The sequence below is a fragment of the Sceloporus undulatus genome, chromosome 3 (genome assembly GCF_019175285.1).
Source record: "Sceloporus undulatus isolate JIND9_A2432 ecotype Alabama chromosome 3, SceUnd_v1.1, whole genome shotgun sequence".
Classification (NCBI taxonomy): Eukaryota; Metazoa; Chordata; class Lepidosauria; order Squamata; family Phrynosomatidae; genus Sceloporus; species Sceloporus undulatus.
This window is the reverse complement of record NC_056524.1, coordinates 100721793-100747729: the sequence shown is the minus strand read 5'-3', so window position 1 is coordinate 100747729 and position 25937 is coordinate 100721793. Positions and strand designations below refer to the sequence as shown.

At 39.2% G+C, this 25937-nt stretch overlaps 1 protein-coding gene across 1 annotated transcript in view; it reads left to right on the top strand.

Annotated features, from left to right (window-relative positions):
• Nucleotides 1-25937, top strand: part of AFF3 (AF4/FMR2 family member 3) — a 299241-nt gene that overhangs the window by 268945 nt on the left and 4359 nt on the right. The window contains exons 13-20 of the mRNA XM_042460463.1: nucleotides 1603-1730; nucleotides 9203-9266; nucleotides 13676-13812; nucleotides 16063-16134; nucleotides 19917-20010; nucleotides 20839-20888; nucleotides 21586-21800; nucleotides 23196-25631. Of these exons, the coding sequence (XP_042316397.1) occupies nucleotides 1603-1730; nucleotides 9203-9266; nucleotides 13676-13812; nucleotides 16063-16134; nucleotides 19917-20010; nucleotides 20839-20888; nucleotides 21586-21800; nucleotides 23196-23317 (882 nt within the window). The 3' untranslated portion in view covers nucleotides 23318-25631. The remainder of the gene's footprint in view (nucleotides 1-1602; nucleotides 1731-9202; nucleotides 9267-13675; nucleotides 13813-16062; nucleotides 16135-19916; nucleotides 20011-20838; nucleotides 20889-21585; nucleotides 21801-23195; nucleotides 25632-25937) is intronic.

Sequence of the window (25937 nt, the reverse complement as noted above, 5' to 3'; positions counted from 1 at the left end):
ACTCACACGGCTGATAAGAGCCTGCTCAGCAAAAGTAAACCACGCTGAGCTTCCAAGAAGCAATTCCACAAGCAACAGTGCCAGTCTGAATAGAATAAGCCACAAGCCAGTTCAAAGGTCAGGATTACAGAGAGCAATTCTACAAGTCCAGTCCGAGGTCAAGAGTGCCAGGGAGTTGGTCAATGAGTCCGGTCTGAGGTCAAAGATTCAAAGTCAGTCAGAGGTCTAGAAAGCAAGGAATCCAGGGGAGTCAGAGCAAGCAGCGTTGACTAATGGAAGCAAATAGACTCTGACAAAGGAACTCGGCATCTGCCAGGTGTCTTATATCTCATGCCAGCTCCCTTATCACAGCTGCTGGGTGGCTGAGCGTTTCTCAGCTAGCCTTCTGGAATGCCGAAGACATGCCCTTTCTGATCTCCTCTGGCTGAAGGTAGTAACCTCAATGCCCCGCTGCTCTATGTCTCCCAAGTCTGAGACCTCTGCTGGGGCAAGGCTGGGCTGCTGAGCCCCAGGATCTACTGAAGAAGATCCCACAGAGCTAGGGTCTCGCAGAGCCAACTCTACTGGAGCTGAGAGAGCAGAGCAGAGCTGAGAGAGCAGAGCAGAGCTAGGACCTGGCAGGGCAGAACTGGGCCCTGGCACAGCCTTGGGTACCCCCACCCCCATTACAACACTGCACTGGCTGTCGATCCATTTCCTGACACAATTTTTTTACAACTTTACTTGCTTTTCTTAGAAATTTATCACATGGAGGTACATGAAGGCAAATCCCATACAGAAACAGGATTTCAAAATCCACTAAGCACCCGCAAGTGTGGGTTGTTTTTCAGATGCGCTGGTGGAAAGAGAAATAACACGAAAATAACTTGAATGGAAAACTGACAAAACCCACTCCTTTCTACTTTCTGAATTTCCTGAAAGTAAAAAGGAGCAGGTTTTGTCGGCTTTCCATTCGAATTATTTTCGCGTTATTTCTCTTTCACGCAAACGTCGTCTGAAAAACAACCCGCATGTGTGGTTTTTTCCTACGTTCTGTTTGGGTTAATCCCAAACATCATGTGAAAAACAACCCACAAAAGCAGGTTGTTTTCACTTTAAATTTAGTTTCTGAACAGGATTCATCCCATATGATATTCTCCTTAGTTCTATTGCTATCACAGTGTATTTGAGGAAACTTGCGGGGACCTTCTCAATGTCTGTTCCCAGGTTTAGAATTCCCTTGAATTGGTAGTTAAGATGGCCCCCTCTCTATTCTCTTTCTAGTGGCAAAGACTTTTTTATTTAGATAAGCTTTTTAGTTATTAATTGATTCTGGCAGGAGCGTCTTATGATGGAAGCATTTTTAAAATTATTATTGTGATGCCTATAAGTAATATTTTGTGTAAATCTGTCTTGTGAGCTTTGCTAGTTTTCCTATTGAAAGAAAAGCAGGATAATAAACAAACAAACAAATAGGTTTAAATTGCTCCCATGCATAATTTTTTAAAAACTGCAAATTGGGAAGCAGCTCTTGATAGAGAACTAACTACAACAATGTTTTAGTTACCTTTGCTAGCTAAATATGTGACTTATTTATGATAGTCTCATTTATTGTTTGTTTAGAAAGCAGTGTATGTCAATTCTGACAGGACTCTACTCTGCAACAAGACACAGTGCCAAAAAGAGCCCTGGTCACCTGTATCCAGTAGGCACCAAGACTGTAGGAGATTGAAGGTCAACATTAGTGATGGGTGAGTATGCATTATTTTTATTTTGAAAATTAATGTATTTGGATGTATTTATTTATTGTATATATAAATTCCTTCTACTTAAAAAAGTTGACACAAGCAATGTATAGCAGAAATACAAAGAATACATATATTTTGGTCTTCAAAAGTTTTAGAGATCTAATAGCTGTAGTAGAGCTTGTAACCTTCCAGACCTCACACAAGGTGGCATCTGATATCATCATGATAGATGATTTCCCATTTTCTAGAACCCATGTATACATATCAGTAAGGCACATCTGTACCTTTGCAGCCAGAGGAAGGTACTGGAAACTCTCAGCTGGTTCCGTAAATGATAAAATATCCAAATACTGTTTTGGATGCTGCTAAACAATTTTTTCCTCTTCCTTGAGTTTTATATCCAGTTTCAGTGTACTGGTGGGGCTTTCTCCTCATCCAACATTATACTGGATCTTGGCTAAGTGGGAGGAGTTTTCAGACTAAACAGAGGATAAAACTGTAGCAGCAGAAATGCTGTATAATTGGCATCTTTTTAAAAGCATACCTAGGAAAGAAAGCAAGACAGAAACGGCTGCTGGCTTACCTTCCTGCACGATGCCTTAGTACTTCAATTCTCCCTCCAGAGGGAACTGGTGATAAATGTATGGCTTTTGTCAAACTGATTTTTCCAGCAGAACAAAAGCCACGTGTATACAATTGTCTCCCTTGACAGTAGGGCAGAAATGCTTTGGAGGCATGTAGGAAAGGAAGCCTTTCTTCTTTCTTTTGAAATGCAGTAAGGCCCTAAGGTTGCGTTTATTGCTCAACAACTAATATTTTCTGAGGCATTATTAAAAGCATCAAAAGACAGGGATGGGAATGGGGTAGCTGGCTATTGGTCTGGAAGAATTAGTAACCAGTCAACAGTTGAATTAATTCCTTTTTAGCTGTCACTGTGGAGTGGAGGGGGGAAGAATACTGGGCCACACTGACTAATCCAGAGGACCTCTGGAGGGAAGCACTCGCCCCAATTTAGCTTTTCTTGCTGGGGTGTAGGGTAGCAAGAGACATTGACAAACATGGGAGCCCTATAAACATTTCCACTCCTACCTGATCAGAAGTGTTCACTTCATGCATCAGCTAGCAGCACAGGCCAAGAAACAGCAAGCTCCTCTGTGCAAAGACCAGGCTGTTTCAGGAATGGGATCTCCTCCTGGGGTCATGTCCAACACTAATTGTATCAACCATCAGGATCCCCTTCCCCACATCAGTCAGGGATGCTTCCCATTTAAACATACCACCTCCTCCCTCCCTGTAGACTCAGCAGCGTTTGTGTAACTGGCTATAGAAACACTTGGGAACTCCCAGATCAGCAGAGCACTTCTGACTGGCTTGCTTGAATAGCTGGAGTCAGTCAAGGCTGGCATCAAAAAAATCACATAAGCAACCAAAGAAGCAAAAGAACCATAGAGTTGAATAGGGAAAAGAGAAGCTCTAGATCAGTTCCTGATCTAGAAGCATTCCTGAAAATCGCCCCCTCTGGGATGGATCCAGAATGCAATAAGAACTTCTGACAGTGGCGGCATTCTGCTGTGTGGTAGAATGGGTGGTAGCACCCATTCTGTTCTTATCCCGCTCCCTTTCATCATGTCCCCATCACATCCCCGGGGGCAATGTGGTAAGGTCCATGATCGGTATCCATAGTTTTTGTGGGGGTTTTCGGGCTATGTGGCCATGTTCTAGAAGAGTTTATTCCTGACATTTTTCCAGCATCTGTGGCTGGCATCTTCAGAGAATGCTGGCATGGAAGAGAGTGGGGTATACTGTGTGACCCTGGGTAGGGAGGAGTGATTTCCATGTTAATCTGTGTATTGTTCTGTTGTTGATGGCAAGGCCTCAGGGTGGGAGGATATGCAAAGAAGATTAGTGTCTGTTTAATTAGTGATCATTGTCTTCTGGGAAAACCCCTGACTCTGGGTGGTTTTCTATTTGCATTTGCTGAGTCCTGATTTTGCTGTTTTTCAGGACTGGTAGCCACATTTTGTTCACTTTAAGGGTTTCTTCTTTCCTGTTGAAGTTGTCCAGGTGTTTGTGGATTTCAATGGCTTTCCTGTGCATTCTGACCTGATAGTTGTTGGCATGGTCCAGAATTTCACTGTTTTCAAATAGCATTTTATGCCTTGGATTGTTTATAACATGTTCTGCTACAGCTGATTTTTCTGGCTGACTCAGTCTGCAGTGGCTCTTATGTTCTTTGATTCGTGTTTGAACACTGCATTTCATGTAAAGGTGGTCACAAGAGTAAAAAGGTGGAGAACCACTGGTTGAAATAATTTTGAAAATATATATTCACTGTAGTATCTTGTGAACTTTTCAATACAATACTTTACTAAAAGTCTCACTCGCTTTAGGATATATTCCTTTTCTACATTTATTGCAGAGACATTTGCTTTTGGCATTTACTGACTTTTTAATTATGGTTTTAAGAAGCCCTTTCAAGTTTCTATATCACAGCAAGATATTAGATATAATCCATATAAATTGACAAAAACATATAAATGTTTAGTGACATTAAATATATGAGTTAAGAGGAAACTGGATTTGAACGAAGCAAACAGCATTTTATATGGGAATTTAAGTAGTAGTTTGTTTTCAAGTTGGTATTTTTGTTTAAGGAAACATTTTTTACATCCAATTTTTTTAAGTTTTATTGATAACAAACATAACAATAAGACATACAGTAACTTAACAAACATATAACATATGACATACATTGTTTAACATAAGCACATTATAAACAAACACATACACAACTGACTTCCTGGATTTTGTTTTGATCTTCATCAAAGGAATGTACAGTAACTGTAACTGTGATTCGTTATTTTTGTTTAACCATAAAACTTGGAGAATGGATAATGGAGAACTTAATTAAATAAAAATAATGAATATAAAGCTGAAGGAGTACATCCAAAATTTTGCATTGAATTAATATACATTTATTTTATATCTGTACTCATAATGTCTAACAATTTTGTTTGGTAGTCAAGGGATTCTGAAACAATTTATGTTAGAAGGAATTGATTTGAACACTGCTGCCATGCCAGCTTGTATGTGTCTGTTCAGTATAATAAGTAGTAGATTTGCTTTATTTCTTGGTGCCTTGGAGCGAGGTTTTAGAGAAATTGGTGGCAATGCAGCTAAAAGTACTTCTTTATGGATAGGCAGTAAATTTTTAGGTAATTTCAGCCTCGATTAACCTCAGATATTGTGCAGAGATTGCCTTTGTTAAAGGGAATACAAAATTTCAGGGCCTTTGGCAGGAATATCATTCAACCTGTGTAGTCTGACCTGTCATTCTTCATAATACCAATTAAAATTATTAATTAGAAAGATTTTAATTCAGTTCCCCCACCTGGAAAATTTTAATTATAGTAGTCAAGTATGAAAGACATATACTTGCATTTCCTTTCCATTTAAGATTGACTATGTAAAGCTATAATTATAGCCATGATCAGGTAGCCTTAGCATTCACAGTAGAAATTATTCCTTTTAAAATAAATACCCTACTAGCAGTTATTTGCAAAAGAGACAAAGCATATGTTCACACAGCACAACAAGTCAGGGAACTATGGGTTGTCATGAATATGAAGAGTGCTACAAGGCAAACAAACCATAGACCTTCATTCTGTAGCTGATTTGTTCTGTCTTCTGAAAACAGGCAGCTCTGGTTACTTCCTTCTCAACAAACCAGGCGAAGAATTCAGGATTTGTTCTTGGCTTTGTTCTCTGGTGTTTGAGGAAGAAAACAAACAAGGGAAGGTAATTCCCCACCGCCAAAAGATATCATGAAAAACCAGAGAGTGAAACTCCATGGTTTGTGTTGCTGACAGCTGCTTGTCCATGGCAATTGTGGGTTCCCATCCATAGGTCCCCGGTTTGCCATGCCATGCAAACACACTCAATTTCTGCAGCCATTGGATTCCAAACACGCCTAGTATCTGCGGCCAATGGGCTGGAAAAGAACACTGATCCTGTGAACTGACCTATTATAATAATTCACAGAATTACTCAACACCTTCTTTGCCTCAGTCTTCTCAGAAAAGGAAAAGAGTGCTCAACCTGAGGATAATGGAGCAGAAGACAGAATAGGGGAATTTCAGCACAGAATAAGTAAAGAGATAGTACAGGAATACCTTGTTAATCTAAATGAATTTAAGTCTCCAGGACCAGATGAACTACATCCAAGGGTATTAAAAGAACTGGCAAATGTAATATCAGAGCCATTGGCAATAATCTTTGAGAACTCCTGGAGAACAGGAGAAGTGCCAGCAGACTGGAGGAGGGCAAACGTTGTCCCCATCTTCAAAAAGGGAAAAAAGAGGATCCAAACAATTATCGTCCAGTTAGTCTGACATCAATACCAGGAAAGATTCTAGAGCAGATCATTAAACAGAGAGTCTGTGGACATCTAGAAAGCAATTTCTAGATTCTGCTCTATTCTGCTCTGGTCAGACCCCACCTAGAATACTGCGTCCAGTTCTGGGCACCACAATTTTAAAAGGATGTGGAGAAAGTGGAGCATGTCCAAAGGAGAGTGACTAAAATGGTGACGGGCCTGGAAGCCGTGCCCTACGAGGAATGACTTAGGGAGCTGGGGATGTTTAGCCTGGAGAAGAGAAGGTTAAGAGGTGCTGGACCCTGCCTGCAGCTTATTATGATCTGCCTGATCGATTGAGCCTCAAGCATTTACCACTTTTATCTACACCAAGAGTCCATTTACTTATCTTGGGCATCCTGGAGCCTGAGAAGATGATGCTGAAGGTCATCTGTGGAAGATCCTTTCCACTGGGTCTAGCCTGCAACAGGACAAATTAAACATCCTTGGTTGGAAAACAATTGTTATTGATGATGCCAACTTTACTTTGATAATCAGCCTTCCTCCCATTAGATTTTTTGTTAAAGATATGGTGCTTTACTTGATGCCTCTTTCTGGTCTGTATAAATTCCATAATTTCCACCTGGCATTTCTAATGCTAATAAGATTTGGGTCTGCCTGCCAGATTTGCAATCCAGAGATTAGCACTCGTTGTCTTCAGTCCACACAATCTTGTAGCATCTTTTCCTTCTTGTTTGTCCCCAGAACCTGTTGTTTACGCCTTAGTCCACTTTGTCTCGTATAGTGGCATAACTAGTATATTTGACACCCAGTACAGATAATTTTTAACACTCTCCTCTTCTGTACAAAAAAAAATCAGTAATAATCATGAAATCAAACAAATAATAACGATGGCCGGAAATAAATGTGAACGCCTTTTGCACTTTCTTCCTTGTCTTTTTCAGTTTCTGCTAGCACAGTTTTGTTATCTATATCTCTGAAATGGTAGATGTTCTTTAATCCAGTTTTCATACCTCCTTCCTCTAGGTCTAATCCTGCTTTACATATTATATTTTCACCATACATATTAAACTGGGTGATAAAATGCAGCCAATTAGACTTAATAGTGCAAATCTATTTTTGCATTATCCTCAAATTCTACAGGGATGTTCTTCAGATGTACTTCGGCATGATGATGGCTTTTGTGTTGTTCTTTAGCTTTACTCTAATTTTTGATAGCACTTCATAATCAGGCCCCTCAATTGTTCCAGTCTTGTTTTTGCAGAGAGAATGAAGCTTCTTCATCTTCTGCTTCAATTATGTAGTCTGATTTCTGTATTGACTTTCAGGCAACATTCATGTATGCAGTTGTTTCTTTAGTTGTCTAAAGAATGTGGTTGCAGCAAACAAGCTCTTGGCCTCACAAAATCCAACCAGTTGTTCCCCTGCTTCTTTTCTTGATCCTAAGTGAAATTTTCCTATACTCTTTGATTCTGATTTATTTCCTGTTTTGGCATTTCAATAACCTAAGATTAACAAGAAGTCCTCTTTTGGTGTGTAATCAATTTCCCCCTGGACTTCTGCACAGAATCTTTCCATTTCTTCTTCTTCTGCCTTTATAGGTGAAGCACAATTTTCACTCATAGTTATATTGTCCTTACCTTTTTTTTTAATGCAGTTTTAGAATCTGGGCTTCCTAATGGCCCTCATGAGTACTGGGTAGAATGCCTAGAATCTGGATTTAATCTGGCAAATCCAGTCATATAGGAGCCCTATAATATGAGCTCCCCAACTCTTGAAATAAACACTGTATTCACCATTTTGCAGGGAAGAAAATACGTTGAATAAGAAAAATTATAACTCTCATTTGAGGATAAATGAAAAGGGAAGGGAGAGGAAGTTACAGTCCCTTTAAGACTGGGTTATTTATATTTGAGCCTGAGCTTTTGTAGATACCAATCCACTTCCTCAGCCCATGAGGAAGTGGATTGATATCCACAAATGCTGATGCTGAAATATAAATCAGTTATCATAAAGGAGCTGCTAGGTTCCTTCTTTTTTCGTCCTTTCCAATTTTCTTTTTGCTGCAGCACAAACTTGCAGGACTACCTCTTTGAAGACAAGTTTCATTTTCAAAAGGAAGCGGTGCCTACCATCACCCCATCTCCTCTCTTGTCTTTTCTGCCTTACAAGTTCCAAGAAGAAGGAGAGGGAGGAGAGGAGAGCAGTTTGCAAATAGCTGCTGTTCAATTAACTTTCCTTGCAGTGGAGCCTTTTTCCCCATTTTCTGGTGCCTCAGAGAGTGAGTGAGGAGCCACCATTGCACCCCTTTATGTTTTGACCTCAGGGTGGACTGCACCCTCTTCCCCCTTTTTGATTGCCCACTATTCCCATGTCTTTATATCTTGCTCTTTAAAGGAAACAAATGGTGGGATTCTCCTCACTGTATCTGAGTATTTTACTAAAATCTCTGGAGTTGAAGTCTAACGGCACTGTGGAATCTAGGACCTGCCTCAAGAGATCCTAGGATTATTTTCTCTCTTTTTATTTTTTTTTAAATAAATGAGTTTATTAATGCAAAATATTACTTTACATACTAACAAATTATTCACATCATATCTCAAACCTATGCTGAACTACTAGCTAATCCCTCATATACACACATGATATTTCCTTTATATATTGCCCCTTTCCACCCACCCTGGTGACGGTGTTTCTTTATTAATTTCCTTTTTCTCACATGTGAAATGTCATTTTAACTGTTTCCTTTAAATTTTCATACCCCTTCCTCTACTCAGCAAACTCAATCATTATTCTCTAATTACTAGGCTTTTTCTCTCAGACTCAGAAAACACTTGTTAGAATAAAAATGGTTTATATTTATAATCAATCCATTTTACCAATTAGTTCTTACTTATAAATTGTTTGCAGTCTTTGTTCACAGTCTGCCCAGTTTAGTTTTTGTCTGATTCCTAAGTGAAAATCTGGGGATCCACGCAAACCATGGTATCTGAATATATTTGTGTCTTTGGAAATATCTCATTAAGATTTTACATAAAAACAAAAAAAACTATTTTCTACATTAGGTGTAAATTCTTCTTTCTGTTTTCTTCTCTTTTAGGCCACATAATATAGATTATTTTATGCAGGAAGCTAAGAGGAAAAAACATAAAGCAGATGCAATGGTAAGAATTTGGAAGTGTAGTAGGCTATTTTTCAGATTTTCTGTGTACTGCAACTTCTTCTTCAAATGAATTTAAGTAGTGGTAATTCTGAAGGTCCTTTAAAATACTAACTAGCCATGTCAGTGAGAAATGTTATTATAATAAAATGTGTATAATTGAATATGTGAGCCATAAACAAATCCAAGATCAGTTCCCAATACATTCTTGGATAAATTGATTTTTTTCATTGCTATTTTTAGTGTTTAAAAAATTATTAATCTAACACTGTATTTTCAAAATTAAGTTCTTGGCTAGTTGATACGTTTTAACTATTATATGTATAGCGCATTCAGTGCTGTCCTTCTGTTCACGGGAGGCTCTTTGATCTGGCAGAGGCCTCTATGAATAAGAGGACAAGGTGATTTTTGTAGTTTCTCTTTTCCTTCTACCATCCCCAAATCTGCTGCAGAGGAGTCTGCATCCTCCAGTACAGAAGTCCCTTCTTGGGCTGCAGGAGAAAGGTCAACACAGCAAAGTGCTAGATTGAAAAGTCTTCTCAGAATGGAAGGATGCAGCACTGGTTACAACACATTCAATGTGGGATGACTAACTTCAAAATGGGGATGCAGTGGCTTAGTGGTTAAGATGCTGACTCTGACGATCACAGGGTTGGCAGATCAGCAGTTCAAGACCCAAGCGCTGCATGACGGAGTGAGGTCCTGTCACTGGTCCCAGCTTCTGCCAACCTATCCATTTGAAAACATGTAAAACTGCAAGTAGATAAATATGTACCAGTTTGGTGAAAAGATAACAGTATTCCATGTTCTTCGGCGTTTAGTCACATTGGCCATGTGACCACGGAGTAGTCTTTGACAACATTGGCTCCTTCAGCTTAGTAATGGGGATGAGGACTGCCCCTACCTTTAGACATCAATAGACAAAGGGGAAACCTTTACCTTTAACTTCAAAATAAGTCTTGAATAAAAACTACATTATTCATAAGCCATACACATTGTTGCTCTCAATTGTTGGGTTCAGAACCAAACAACGCATGTAGCATTTCCTATTTTCATATAGTGTCTCTACTCTTGGTCTTCAGTTAGATGTGTTCTTTTGCTTTAACATGAATTTAGATTAATCTTTTTTTCATATTGAGACCTAAGTATAAACTAATATAAATATTTGAAGTATAAATTGCTTTTTGTTAGCAACTGCCAATTTTGTAGATTTCTAAACACACACCAGCTATGTATATTAGCCTTATCTATTAGTCTTAGAGGCTATCCTCTTAGATTTCTCTTTCTTTGTAGTATTCTGCTTACTACTATTGCTACGTAACATTTATTGATTAATTAATTTAAAAACAGTAAAGTTTTATAATAGCAGAATAAAATAAATTAAGAAAAAATAAACAGCAACAAAGCTTCATCTGTAAGAACAACAAAAATACAGAGCACTGTTCTAGGCAGTAATTGGTGCTGGAAAATGTTCTCAAAACAGAATATTTTAAACCCCTTCCAAAAGGGTTACGACCAGAGTTCCAGTGCACTGGGGCTGCCACCAAAAAGTCCTGCTGGTTTTGTAGGTTGTAGAGGAAAACACATAAAGAAAGAGAAGTTTTCTAAGATTACCAGGACCTAACCCATGTGAGGTTTTTACAGCCAAACCAGCACTTGGAACTGAGGGCAGAAATACATGGGTAACAAATATAGCTGTCTCATTCTAAGTGAAATATAATAATATTGATCCATCCCCGTCAACATACGTGCTGCCACACTCCATTATTGTTAAGATTCAGAACTCTCTTCAAAGGCTGCCTTGCCTGTGATCATAAAATGAATTTATATTATCCTTTTGGATGGAGAATTCTCGCTAAAGTAAATTTTCACACTCCCCTGTGGTGGTACAGAAACTTTGTCTTATACAGTATTCTACTGTATATTCTTGACCATAAGTCCATCTCATATATAAGTCCAGGACAAGTTTTAGTGCCAAAAATTATAAATGTTGATATGACTCATGGATAAATCAAGGGTAAAATTTAGGGACATGTAACAAAGGAAAACAATCCCAAAGAACTCACAAAATTCCAGCAGACATAACTGTCCTCACTCTGAAGGCTTGATGGATGAGAGAGCAGAGGGGATCAGTGCTTCCAGAAGGCATTACACTCTTGCCTTTCACCAAGGGTTGATACCTTTTTTAAAAAAGTAAGGGTAAAAAAAAAACAGTACTTACATTGATCCATGGACAAGTAAGTCAACTCAAGTTTTGGAGACCAAATTTTTGTCTAAAATTTCTATACTTATACATGAATATATACAGTATATGTTATAGCAGCCATATTGTGCTGTCTTTATACAAGAGTTATTTCAGTTGCCCTCCATGTGGCATGGATAATAGACTGGGAAGCACAGGTGTTTGCTATTACAAAATTTTACTGAAGGATTTCCTGAGATTTCAAAGGAATGCACTCTCTAATACAGACTTTTTGCACTGTATACATTGTCTCTCTTTCTCTAAATACATTATGCTGAAAGGGAATATTACATAATAAGAGATTCCATATGCTCAGAGGCTGTATTTTCTCTAAACACATATGTGTGTGTGTGTGTGTGTGTGTGTGTGTGGACACACATTAGCACAGCTTTATGTGTCTTTTTTATTTATTTATATGTCTGTTTGATTTAATGCCTCTGATCATAGTAGCCACAGTCAGATGGTTATATCTCCATTCAGTAAGCCAAAATCATTTCATGGTGTTTACTTCTTCATGTGGCCCTTTTGTTTATCCCTTTACAGTGCACCTTTATAAATATAATGCACCCAGAAGTTAAGGATATTTTCCCATTTGTTTTATAGTCAGCAACTTCAGGAAAGCCAGGATATTAACAGAAATTTGAAATTTGGTTAAAATCCTAATTTGAAGAAGAGCTATTGAGAGAGCTATCCATGTTAGTCTGTTTATCATAAAATTACAAAAATGATTCCAGTTATACCTTTAAAGCTAACAGGGAAGAATATTTTAGCACAAGCTTTTATGGATACAGGCCATTTCTTCAGATGCTAGTAATGATTGTTTTTCAGTTCAAATGAAATGGGATACTGCAGTTAATTAGGATCCCCTGCATAAGGGAAGGGCCCGCTATATGTTGTGTGATATGCATAGCTCTTTCCTCCAGCATCTTACCACTATTCTGTTCCATCTCCCAGCATCTGATGCCTGAAGCAGACTGCCAATGTTCAGTCCTTTCTCATGGCTTACTGAAAAGTATCATATCTTATTTTTAAAATATAATGTTATTGTTTTTAGCAAGGAAAGGGGAGAAACCATGGACAGAATAATCTGAATCATTTGATGATCAAAGTCAACCATAGTTGGCACATCCAGACTAACTGAAAAGTCCCAGATTTTGTCCTATTTTTCTAATTTTATCCTGGGTTAAAATAGACTGATCTGGGTTGCTGGTTTAAAAAATCTCAGATTGTACCAAAGGCTGACAGAAAGTATTATAGGATAAACAATATGTGTATGGATCACCAAAATAAAATTGGAAAGAACAGGAACAAAATCTGGGTCTTTTTGGCCTTTGTAATCAGTTTGGATACACCCAGTGTTGAATTAGTAATGTGACAACACATAATTCCATAAACCCATATGAGTAGATGGTTGAACATATGCCTTTCTGTTTGAATTGACATAAGAAATGAAGGTAAACCATATTGCAGGGATAGAAAGGATATTCAACAATATTCAGAAAATTGTCAAAAAAATTTTTTTGCAAGTGTTGAGAAATGCTGATGACAAATGCTGATTACAGTCTTTGCAGTTCAGGATTGATTCTGTGCAAAATTCACATGTGATTTTTTTGCACAGAAAACCATTTTCAGTGCAGGAAAGAACATTCTCCATGTGGAAAATAATATTTTAATGCTGCTTTCTGTGCTGAAAACGCTACTTTCAGTACAGGAATATGATGTAATTGGGGATTCATTCTATGTAAAATTCACATATGGTTGATTTGCATAGAAACCATTGCAAATAGCCTTTGAAAACTGTGATAGTTTTCAAATACTTTCTTGTAGTGGGAAGAAAATTGCTGAAATTATTCATTGCTACCTCCGAGAAGAAGCTTAGTGAAGAAATGCACCCTTATCATGTTGCTTTTTAAAAGTTTCATGATCTCTATTATTGACTGCTAAAGGCATCACATCTCCAGAAAATGGTTGTTGGATTGTCTTATTATGCCAGTCTATAGTTGTCTGGGCTGATGACTCCCCAGGTGCTATTACTTTATCCCCTCAGACAAAATTTGGGTTTCTTTCACAATGGATAGTTCTTGGAATAGCAGGGTTCTTTATTAAGAATACATATAAAGTACTAGTCATTGTTTCTTGATTATTGTTTGCTTTTGTAATAAATTTGTAAGGTGGAGAAATTTGGCAAGGCGCTGAATTATGTTGAAGCTGCATTATCGTTTATTGAATGTGGAAATGCCATGGAACACGGGCCCATGGAATCTAAGTCTCCATACACAATGTATTCTGAAACAGTTGAACTCATCAGGTAAGAGAGTGTGGAGTATTCTGACCCTTGGCTGGATCCATGCAGTTCCATGTCCATGGAGATGTGCTTCTATTTCAAAGATGTATGTGTTTATTTCTAAATATGGGGGAATTATAGATAAAGAAAGGATATTAAAGTGCTAATCTATGAGAAGACAATTCCAAGGTCATTTTATATACTAAATCCATAGAGATTATCACACACAGATGGGATAAGGATGGGATCACTCCCCCATCCTTATCCCATCTTTGACTTCAATCCCGCCAAAGGCTTTCAGATCACAGTGCTATTGTCCCATCACTGAACATCTATCACGCAGTTGCAGTCAGTTGTGCTTTCTGAACAGGATAATGATGGGATAAGCATGACATCATAAGAAAATCTTCTTGCGATTGCGCTATAATAATAATAATAATAATAATAATAATAATAATAATAATAATAGGATTTATTTATATGCCGCTCAATCACTGGGAATCCGGGCGGCTTACAACAGAGGGGATAACAGACGGTTCCCTGCCCTCAGGCTTACAATCTAAAAAGACACGACACAAAAGGAGAAGGGAATGGTGGGGGGAAGGGGATCAGGTCCAGCATTCTTCTCTTCCTCTGAGGCCTGGACCGAGGCAGATGGACTGGAGGGAGGGCTCTTTTTCTTAATTGAGGCCGGGCCCGATGGCATTGGGCCTGTCCTTTCACTCCCTCCAAGGCCAGAAGATGACAGTTGGAAGGAGGGAGGGGAGGGCTCTTCCTCTTCAGGCCCGATGGCATTGGGCCTGTCACCCAAATAATAAGAACAGGAAAAGGGCAGGAAAATGACATTTCATCCCCCGTCTGATAATCTCCTAAGGTCCGAAACAGACGGGCAAAAAAAGCCCGCTTCTAGGTAGCTTGGTGGTACACACACCCAAGCTGCCTGGAAGCCGCCCCCAAGGTGTCCTCAGCCAGAAAAGCCACTCTGAAAAGGAGTGGTAAAAAAACGCTCCTTCTCAGAGGGCAAACCTGGCCGGATTGGGGCTGTGTGTGTGTTATTGTCATGGCTCCAGGGTGAGCAGCTCAAGGTCAGCCCCAATCCACCCTTTTTGGGCAGTTTGTTTCGCCCCTAAATTGATCTGAGTTCTAATTTCTTGAAGCCTCTGACCAAGAGTAGCCACCATAGGGCTGCATCTTTATGCCCTGTCTGAATGTATGAATAACCCATACGCTGTTAAATACAAAGTAAGAGGACGAAAATTTATCATAAATGGGTTAAACTAATGAATCCAAGAAAAGCATGAAAAACAATAAAACCAAAAGCCAACAACAAATTCCAAAAGTTCAGTTTAGGAATTTTCCCTTGCAGTGTAGAGTAGTCAGTGTAGAGCAGAATGAAAAGTCATTGGAAAGTATAACACGCTTGTAGTCTGAGTTGGTGGGGAGGCTCATCATACAGTGATGGAATGAAGATTTCAGACCACAGATCACTAGTATTGAAAGAGCAGTTTAGCTGATGATATAATGTATTGGTGGGAATCATGCAACCTTCATCTCCCAGCATTCCTTACCATTAGCTGTGCTGGTTAGGGTTGATGGCAGTTGCAGTCCAACAACATCTGGAGGGTCACTAATTCCTATCTATGGTATAACAAAAAACAGTAGCAAGAACAGAATAAAGAATCAACATTCATTCAGAAGAAAAGGAAAACAACATCAGTGTTTTATTTGTTTAGAAATTGAAAATAGTATTGTGGATAAAGCTGGGCTAGCAAGTAGGCCAATGCCAGTTTCAGAACGTATTCCCAGTCAAAGCAGCAGGGGAGATTGTTGTTGTTGTATGCCTCCAAATTATTTTTATGGCAACCCCAAGGCAAACCTATCATAGGGATTTCTTGGCAAGTTTCTTCTCCTGTATTGCCATCCTCTGAAACATGAGAATGTGGCTTGCCCAAGGTCACCCAGTGGGTTTTTATGCTTGAGTGGGAAATTGAACCCTGATTTCCAGAGTCATAGTTCAGTACTCAAACCACTAATGAAAGTGGATGGATATGACAGACAAGAGTTTCAGCACTATACAAACAAACTGGGAGTACATCCCTCTGAATTCCCACTTTTGAGTAGATATACATAACATCCTTCTATAACCCCTCACCTACACTGAATCAATCCAGTTTCATTATTCATCACACCCATGCTATAATAATATTACCATTATTTGTTTGCTGTTATCACTTAATAACATTGTAAACTGAACTTGTTCTTGATCTTTTGAAGGTATGCTGTGAGACTAAAAACCCATTCAGGCCCCAGTGCTACTCCAGAAGAAAAACAGTTAGCAACGTTATGGTTAGTAAACTACTAGATATGTAATAGGCGCTTTTTTATGAATCATTCCTCTGAATCAAACATTAAGAACAGTTCTTACATCAGAGATTGGAATGTTAGCAAAAAAAGTTTAACCTGTATCATTAACTATTACTGAATTCAGACATCTAATCCATTTATGTCAATATTAGATGGGGGATTTTTGTGCATTGAATTATTGTTATTTTGTTGATGTTAGACCCCATAGGTTTGACAGAGAAAACAGCATATAATGCTTTGATTGGCATGGTTGCTCACAAGTGCCATGTTTTGGTGTTGGCTCCTTCCAAAGTTTCAGGGAGCTCTCTGCAGTAGTTATACAGTATTTAAAACACTTGCTGCAAATAGAAAATAACAAGGTTTTATGAAAACTACACATTTTAGCAATATACTTTCAGCACATGTGTCATGCTATGGGCACAGAATACCATGTACAACTTTCTTGGTGCCAATCAACCAGTAATTCTGAGTTTACTAGCAAATGGTTGAGTCTTGTTATCTGGCTGTCTGACAATAGTTGATGTGATGTGATTTGTTTGATATTTGATGTTTTTAATCTGTTTTTTCCTTTCTAGATGGTAATTTTATCTATTCCTCTTTTAATTGTTATTATCTTAGAATGTACGCCTTGGGCAGGCTTTTATCTACTCCTAATTTTACCAACTTTGTACAGCGCTGTGTATAATTACAGCGCTATAGAAATAAAGTTTAATAATAATAATAATAATCTTGATGTTGCAGAAGGAACATGAAGTGCATGTACCTCAAACATGTCCTGTTCTTTTGCATAACTACAAAATGAATTTCCTCTGCTTGTTTAGCAAATGTCTGTGTAGAACACAGAATTGTCTGCTATTTCTTGTTCTTCCCAGTAGGATGAAAAACGTGGACATGAAAATGTTGTAAATGAACAAGGAGCATCAGACATGTGAAGTCAAAGGCTTTCATGGCTGGTATCCATAGTTTTTTGTGGGTTTTTCGGGCTATGTGGCCGTGTTCTAGAAGATTTTCTTCCTGACGTTTTGCCAGCATCTGTGGCTGGCATCGTCATAGCCCAAAAAAACCACAAAAAACTATGAGCATCAGACACTTACGCTGTCTGTTTCTTCTGTCATGGTCAAAGTCATTCATGGAGCTTATTGCTTGGGCAAATAAGCCAGTTTATCTCTTCTGGCTTGAATTCAGGATCTGGGATGTCCCCAGATGTTATCATATCTAAATCGCCACCAATATAGCCAGGATGCCACTGTCGGGATGCATCCCAGATTGAAGCCTCTCTGAGCCAGCACTTTTTTGAAGTCAGAGAGTTTCTGACTTCAAAAATTGGCCGGCTGAGCAAGGCTTTGACCTGGGATGCATCCAAGCGGCAGCATTCTGGCTAGATCGATGGCAATTTAGGTATAACATCCGGAGGCATCCCAGATTGAGAATTGAAGCTGGAAGAGGTAAACCATCTTATTTGCCCAAGTGATACATAGTCTAGCTTCCAATCTGACACATACAGGAAAAATCACAGGCCTTTTGCAGCAATGTCATCATGGAAATGGAAGCCAGGACTAAGACATGCTCAGTAAGGAAGTTATGACATCTGTCTTATACCAGCTAAAGATTTTATAATTAGAAAATTCATTTGATTCTCATGGGCCCTTTCTTAATCCTGATGCAGTTGTGATGTTGCAAAAACCATTTCCTTAGACATCCTATGAATTCCTGTTATCTGAGCACACCTAGTAGTGTGGATTCCTTAAAAATCAAAAGCCTCCATCATTTCTGTTCAATATTAATAACCCTGCCATAAATTCCTTGCAGGCCTGGAAATGGAAAATAGTTCTAAATTTTGGAAGCTGAAGTACTGTACTTTTATTTTCCTTTTTAGCAAGCCTTTCTGTTTTGCAAGGAGGGGAGACCCCAACAGGTCTGCAGAGCTAGTGATAGCAGCTCAGCGTGTGAGTTCCAAATGCTAAGAAAATGTGCTGCATCTCTTTAAAAAAAGAAAGGTCAAACAGAGGGAAAGCAGAAGGAGGTGCCCCTGTGAAGAGCACAGAAAGCAACTCGGCTCACTGCTTGAGCAGAGGAGTTGCTGTGATTTGCATATTCACTGTACCTGGGAAGGTTACACTGTGAGAGTTATGACTTGAGCGCTGCAGTTCTTTTGTGTTGCCTGGCTCCATGCAAAGCAAACTGGGCATAGTGCCATTGAAAGGCTCTACAAAAACCTGGCAAGATGGTTTCTTCTCCTGAGCAAACACTGCCCTCTAGTGGAATGAGAGGGAATGCAAGTCAGTCACTGCAATTGTTCCCCCCCCCCCCATTAAAAAATTAAATATTTAAATATTTTAGCTTTCTTCAGAAGGCTTCCCCACTTCTTCTTTAAAAATCTAGCCTACTTTTCAGTCGCAAATCTACAGGGGAAACGTCCTCTATTAAAATCTGGTACAGAAGAGTGAATATTGTAGCATTTCAAAACAAACAAACCCCATCAAAACCTTGGGGTCCTTCTTTGTCCAAATGTATTCACATATTTTGGTGAAGACTCATAGGGGAAATTACACTATCCATGTAGGCTGTTATTGTTGTGTGCTTCTCCAAGTCATTTCTGATTTATAGCAGCCCTAAAGGCACAGGATTTTCTTGGCAAGATTTATTTGGGGGAGGAGGTGTTCCATTGCCTTCCTCTGAGGCTGAGAGAGTGTGACTTGCCCAAAGTCACCCAGTGGGTTTCCATGGCCAAGCAGGGATTCATACCCTGATTCATAGGTCAAAACTTTTGTTTGTTTTAGGTATTATATACCACTGTTCAGCTGCACAACCTTCAAAAGTGGTTTACAAAGCATAGGAGACGGAGAAAAATTAAAAGATACAAAATGTAGGCAAGATTTATACAATATAAGATCTTAGTAAACAACGTCTTTCCAAAGCCTGGGTGAATTAAAAGAAAACAAGCAAACCTAGAAGAGGTTCCCATAACAAAAGGTTCCATCCTGGCTTATACCCTGCTTCAAGCATAGATGAGACAGAGAGATGAGACTTGCCATGTCAGGACTGTTTGAGTCCCTGAGATTCCAGGACCAAGACCTGAGCCCTAGGGGCAACTCCTTGTGATATTGCAAGGGATAGCCCTCAGTGATGTCATTAAACAGATCTCTGGCTGGGAGATCTAAATGTCTCTTCCTAAACTGTAAATCCCAGGATTCCATAAGAGTTTACCTTGGCAGTTAAAGAGGAGTCATGACACTATCTTTGTGTAGTGTGATAGAGCCCTAAGGCTCTGTTGTTGTTGTGTGCCTTTAAGTTGTTTCTGACTTATGGCAACCCTAAGGTGAACCAGTCATGGGGTTTTCTTAGCAAGGTGCATGCAGAGAACATTTGCCATTGCCTTCCCCTGAGACTGAGAGCATACGACTTGCCCAAGGGCACCCATTGGGTTTCATGGCCAAGCTGGGAATCAAACCCTGGTCTCCAGGTAACAGTCCAATGCTCAAACTACTATGCCACACTGGCTATCCTAAAAGCATACAACTTGCAACTTATGGTTGTTCATAGACAATAATAGGACAGAAGAAATGAGCACATACATCATGAGCAACCATGACTCAATTGTGCTTTGTCTCCCTTCAAAACCAATATCTGTCTTTATCAGTAATACGTAACCATAAGTATACGGGGTCCTGGGAGATTTTCTACTTTTGTTGTACATTTTTTCCCTTGGTTTGATTATTAAATATGAAGTCATATATTTGAAATTTTCTCTCTTTTCCTTATAGTTATCGATGTTTGGCACTTTTATACTGGAGAATGTTTCGACTCAAAAGAGACCACGCTGTAAAATATTCTAAAGCACTTATTGAATATTTCAAGGTACTTTCCTGTCTTGGGGAAACATTTATACATCTCAGGGGGCTTTACTGCTTCTGTTTACAGGAAGCATTTTGGCCACAAAACATTCAACTGGGAATCTAGTCTCAGCTATGTGTTACTGGGAGATGCACAGCCACTACTGACCTACTTCTTTCCATTAATGTTTTGTAGCTGAAAAAAGCATGTGACTTGACATTGTTTCCTTAGTAAGTGGCAGCCAATGAAAAAGAGTGGTCATAGGGAAAGGCAAGGTTGGGTAAATTATGGTCCTGCACAATTTCTTATCTTCATCACCCAAAAGGCTCAGCCAAAATGACTCAGGAATTGTGGGTGCTCCAGTCCAAATAATCTGGAATGCCAAATGTCATCCAACCCTATACTAAAGCAACAAATGCATTTCTTTGGTCCTAACTCTCTTTCTGACCAGTGTGTTAAGAAATGTCATCAATACCTGCCCCAGGGTGCATCTACTGCTCTCAGAATATTCTGGACCCAGTTTTTGCTAACAAATAGAATTTGCTAACAGACATACATCTTAATCATTTTTAATTGTTTGTTTTGTGTTCTTTTATTTCATTTGCGTATGTAGATCTTTCATGTAGAAAAGTCACTAATTAAATGTAATAAGTAATAATTTGGTTCATCCTGGGAGATTTGACTGATCACGTTAGGCCTATGGGTTTAAAAACTTTCTCCCTGTTTTGGTGCACACTGTTCTGTTGGCACTCATTATAAACCTGTAATTTCTATTATTTCAGAAATGATTATTTTGAAAATGTAGCATTTCTACCTTTCCTGCTCACCCACACCCCATCTCTCTCTTTGCAGAATTCATCTAAAAGTGCACAAGCACCATCTCCGTGGGGTGCCAGTGGAAAGTAAGTTTACTGTAATATGCTAACCTATCATTTAGATGTACAGTCATAGCTGACATTTGAATCCTAGCCACTTAGGAATTACTCTTTCATAGTTGATATCTATAATTTGAAAGTCAGGTGTCTCTTTTGAGCCCCTTTGATTTGTGAAGGAAGAGTTGCAATAGATGTTTGTCTGAGGTCTAAATCCAATTGCTGGTTACAACTAGAACAGTCATATTAATAGAATCAATGAGATTGGTGCAAGTGTGGACTTAGCATTTAATGGATGTATTGTGTTTGGAACTAGCAATTGGGTTTAAACTTAAATTTTATGTGTTCAAATATAATATTCCTATGGATACCAAAGAGTACCCTTGAGAACTGTAAGGAAAGAGCAGTTGTGTTTATCATGAAGCAGGATGCAAGATGAGAGTATAAAATGCCCTGAATGGGCATGAAAATTGTTCGTTTACTTTGTAGTAGTTGTTGTGTGCTCTCAAGTGATTTCCGGTCTCTGGGGATTTCTGGACTGAAAGTGTGGGACTCATCCAAAGTCATCCAGCGGGTTTTGATGGCTGAGTGTGGAATCAAACCCTGATCTCCAGCATCATAGTCCATCACTCAGACTACTACACCCTGCTGGCTCTCTTGTGTTTACTACTGTTGTGTTTATGTGTGACTAATTCTGAATATCCTATAATAAACTCTGTTTTTTCAGGTATACAGGAACACCCTCTCCCATATCACCCAGCCCGTCCCCTGTGAGTTCTGTGGGGTCCCAGGGGAGCACAGGAACCCCTTCCCCCTCTTCCATCATCACCATTCCACAGCGAATACACCAGATGGCAGCCAATCATGTTAGCATCACCAACAGCATCTTACATAGCTATGACTACTGGGAGATGGCTGACAATCTTACCAAGGAAAATCAAGGTGTGTTTGAGATAAGATATTGTTCACTAAAACTTGTATATGAATATAAATAGGAAATGATCTCTCTGGCCCTAGTTCAGCTAACACTGGTTTTATTAAACTGTTTGGTGGGGAGGGGATTAACACTGTACTGGTAAAAGCACCTCTTGAATAGTTTTCTGTGGGTTTCTGGGCAGTGTGGCCACATTCTAGAAGAATTTATTCTGGACATTTCACAGGCATCTGTGACTGGCATCTTCAGAGGGTGGTGGCATGGAGGTATGTGGTATATATACTTGTGTTTCCAGACCGTAGTCACATAGCCTTGAAAACCCACAGAAAACGATGGATGCCAGCCATGAAAGCCTTCAACTTCATACCACTTCTGAGTATTCCTTTTCTTAGAAAATCCTATGAAATTCATGGGATTGCTGTAAATTGACAAGACAACTTGAAGGTACACACACACACACACACACACACACACAGCACCCTAATAGGGCAGTACATAAGTGTTTTCAATAAGCAACATTGCTGTTGATTAGCAAGGCTGCATCCACACTACAGAAATAATCCCAATAGACACCACTTTAACTTCCATAGCTCCGTGCTATTGCATTCTGGGAATTATAGCTTGTTGTGGCACCAGAGCTCTCTGATAGAGAAGGCTAAATGTCTCACAAAACTACAATTCCTAGAATTCCATAGCATTGACCAATTAAAGTAATGTCAACCTGGATTATTTCTACAGTGTGGATGCAGCCCAAGCTACACTGAATCCCTTGGAAGACATTAATTGTGATTAATTCCAGTCCCAACATTTTCAAGGGGATTTAGGACTTTTATTATCTGGGGGATAGGACATCATTGTCCTGTCACTATCCCATGTTTCTCACATAATCACAGGAAGTACTTTCACACTAAATCATGCTTATCTGGACATTATCCTGTCCAGAAAGTGCAAGTGAAAGTGATCGTGCAAAACGCTTTCTCATTACAACATGCTAATCCTGTGAATGAAGTGGAATTGTCCCCTCATTTCCTGTCATTTGATATTATTGGAACATCCCATTAATGCAATTCCACTTCACTGATGGGATGGGACAGGATCAGCGTAATGTAGTGAGAAAGCCTTTCACACAATCACTTTCACTCACACTTTCTGGACAGGATAAGGACGTTAATGATTACTTTTTAGCTGATCAGGGTCTTTATTTTTTATCAAGAAACTAGTAGCTAGTCTTTTGGGGGGGGCAGTCAGTGAGCATTATTAGCAGCCTTGTTTAAATCCTTTGTTGATTATTTAAACTTTATCTACTCTCACAGTTTATTACGTGCATTAATAAAATCAGTAAAACACTCCACTATGCAACAAGAGCTTAAAAAATTGATTTAAATTTATATTTTACTCCCTAGATTTCTTTAATGATTTGGATGCCCTGATGGGACCTGTCACCTTGCACAGCAGTATGGAACTTTTGGTCCAGTACACCCAACAAGGACTTCACTGGATCAGGAACAGTGCTCAGTTTTCATAATATCCATCTGAACAGTAGACTCCTCCACAGACTATTAAATTATTCTAGACACTGTGCTACAGAAATACGCAACCACAGCATTGCTTCAAATCAATGTGAATATTTCTTTTAACACTGAACAATATTTTTTCAAAGTACAAAATCAGTGTGTATGTATATTATGCAATGTTTGTCTCTTTGGATGAATTATACTTTAATACTCTCCAAATATCCTTTCAGTTATTGTAAAGAAGAAAACTGAAATATGCGTGTAGAACAAACTCTCTCTCTCTCTCTCTCTCTCTCTCTCTCTCACACACACACACACACACACACACACAGACAGACCCTGGAATGCTAATCCTGAACCTTATGGGTTGATTTAACCAAGTACAGCAAACTGCAGAACCTCTGATATAGAAAATCATTTTTTACTCTACTTCAAGCACAATCATAAATTTCTGAAAAGATGGTTTCCTGACTTAGACCAATTGTAGCCACACTGAAAGATTTTCTATTCATAAAGTGCATTTATTCTGTGTTTTACATCGATGGACCACTTCTCTTTTCTTGGGGCAAATTTATCTTCCAGACAAGATGCTGGATGACAACTTGCATGCATGTTGACACCTTTCCTTCCCTTGCACTACTACTTTCTTCATGAGCAGTCAGGCTCATACATAATAATAAAGTTAGTAGTATGTAACAGTGAGGGCGTCTTTCCACTTACATGCATAATATTTCATACAAAATATATAGCATACAAATTACATACCTTGCATTATTATCCTTGAATGCTCAGTGTTTATTTTGTAATCTTTGCTGAAGTCACACAGTAGCTGCCCTTTGCAATCCTGAACAAGGTCAGAAAAGAGCAAGATTGCTCATCCACAGTTTTTCTAGGCTTTTTAGCTTTATTTCAATTTACCTTGTGCTTGAAGTAAGTGTGACATTAGTTGTACCAACTCTAGAAGAACTAGAGTAACTCTGAATTTACTGCATCCAAAACTGTCTCTTCCCAAAACTCTTTTAGCGCCTTACTCTTGCTCTCATTAGTGGGAACACTGCCAGTGCAAGAGCAGACAGAGAGCACCCCTTCCCATTCTGGCCAAACTGAATCATGACCATTCACCCAAGCTAGCAGTTTTGGGTTAGAATTGCTGTACCTATCATTAATATCCAATAACTCTACATAGCTCCAGAAACTCATTAAGTTCTCCCCTATGTACACATGACACTTTTTTGATCTATTGCTCAAAGATAGTTTTTCTGAGTCTTATCTATCAAATTTATCAAAGAGAACCATACTTAAATGGGTACTTGATATGCTACCAATAAAATTTAGCAGGAATAAATGAAACATTTTTAGAGAGCAAGAGCTTTTGGAATAAGCACCTTGGCAGAACATAACTCTCCCCCAGAATACTTATACAGCTGGCAAGCGTAGCTCCATCATCTCAGTTTCCTCCCCAAGCGTGCAACAACAGGCTGGGCCTCCTGGGTACAGCTTCATTCCTTCCCCCACACCCAGCTACTGACCAACTGTGGAGGTATGCCTGGCCACATCCCACCTTCTACCTTTGCACACCCAGGGAGGAAGGGGCAGTCTCTTCTCCATGTGTAAGATTCCTTCTTCCCTGTGTCTATGAGGACAGCTGGAATGTGCTCAGACACCACTCCACACACACACAACTGATCAGTATTGTGAGGATGGAGCTGGACCTGGGTGCCCACATCATGACAAGGGGTGTTGTGCAAGAAGGTACTGAATACATTCTTCCACAATGCCCCCAAAAGGATATACACCATTGTAACCAGGGGTTACTCCACTGTATGTCAGTTACAAGATTCTAGTTTATGCATGCAGTTAAGTGATTCCCAAACTCTGGTATTCCAGGTGTTTTGGACTACAGCTCCCAGAAGTCTCTGCCATCTTGGTCAGTTGTCTTGCTTACTGGGAGCTGAAGTCCAAATCACCTAGAAGCTCATAGTTTGGGAAGCATTGATCTAGAATATGAAGTTCTGTCTCAAAATGAAGAAGAGGTTCTAGAGAGAAAACCCCAACACCTCAAGAACATTATTAGGCAAATGTAAGATGTATTTAAAACTATCCAGGCTTAATTATTGTATGATTGTGATTATTACTTGACTGATTTCTGTTTACCAAATTCCAGAGGCCTCACTACGGTTGGCGTAACCCAGTGCAGTAACTCATGGTGTCAACCCACCCACCCATTGATCTCCTTCCATACCACACCATGCAGAATCCTTAGTCATCTTTTTTGTACTACTGCTACTCATTCACTGTAATCCCTGCATAACACTGAATGTCATGGTAAGAGTTGTGCCATAAAACAACTTGCAAAATTAAAACTATACCTTTAAATTACAATATCATATGCACAACCTCAATGCATTTACATATACTGTTGACCCTCAGTATTCATGGGGATCCATTCTGGACCACCACCACCATCCTGTGTATACCAAAATCCGCAGATGCTCAAGTCCCGTTGTTCCCAATGGCGGCATGGCCACACCACAATTAGAAACAACCTGCCTCCCATCTGAGGGCTCAGAAGGCCAGAGAAGCTGTTCCTGGCCAGAACACCAAAAGTTAACTCGGGGCCTTCCAGGTTGC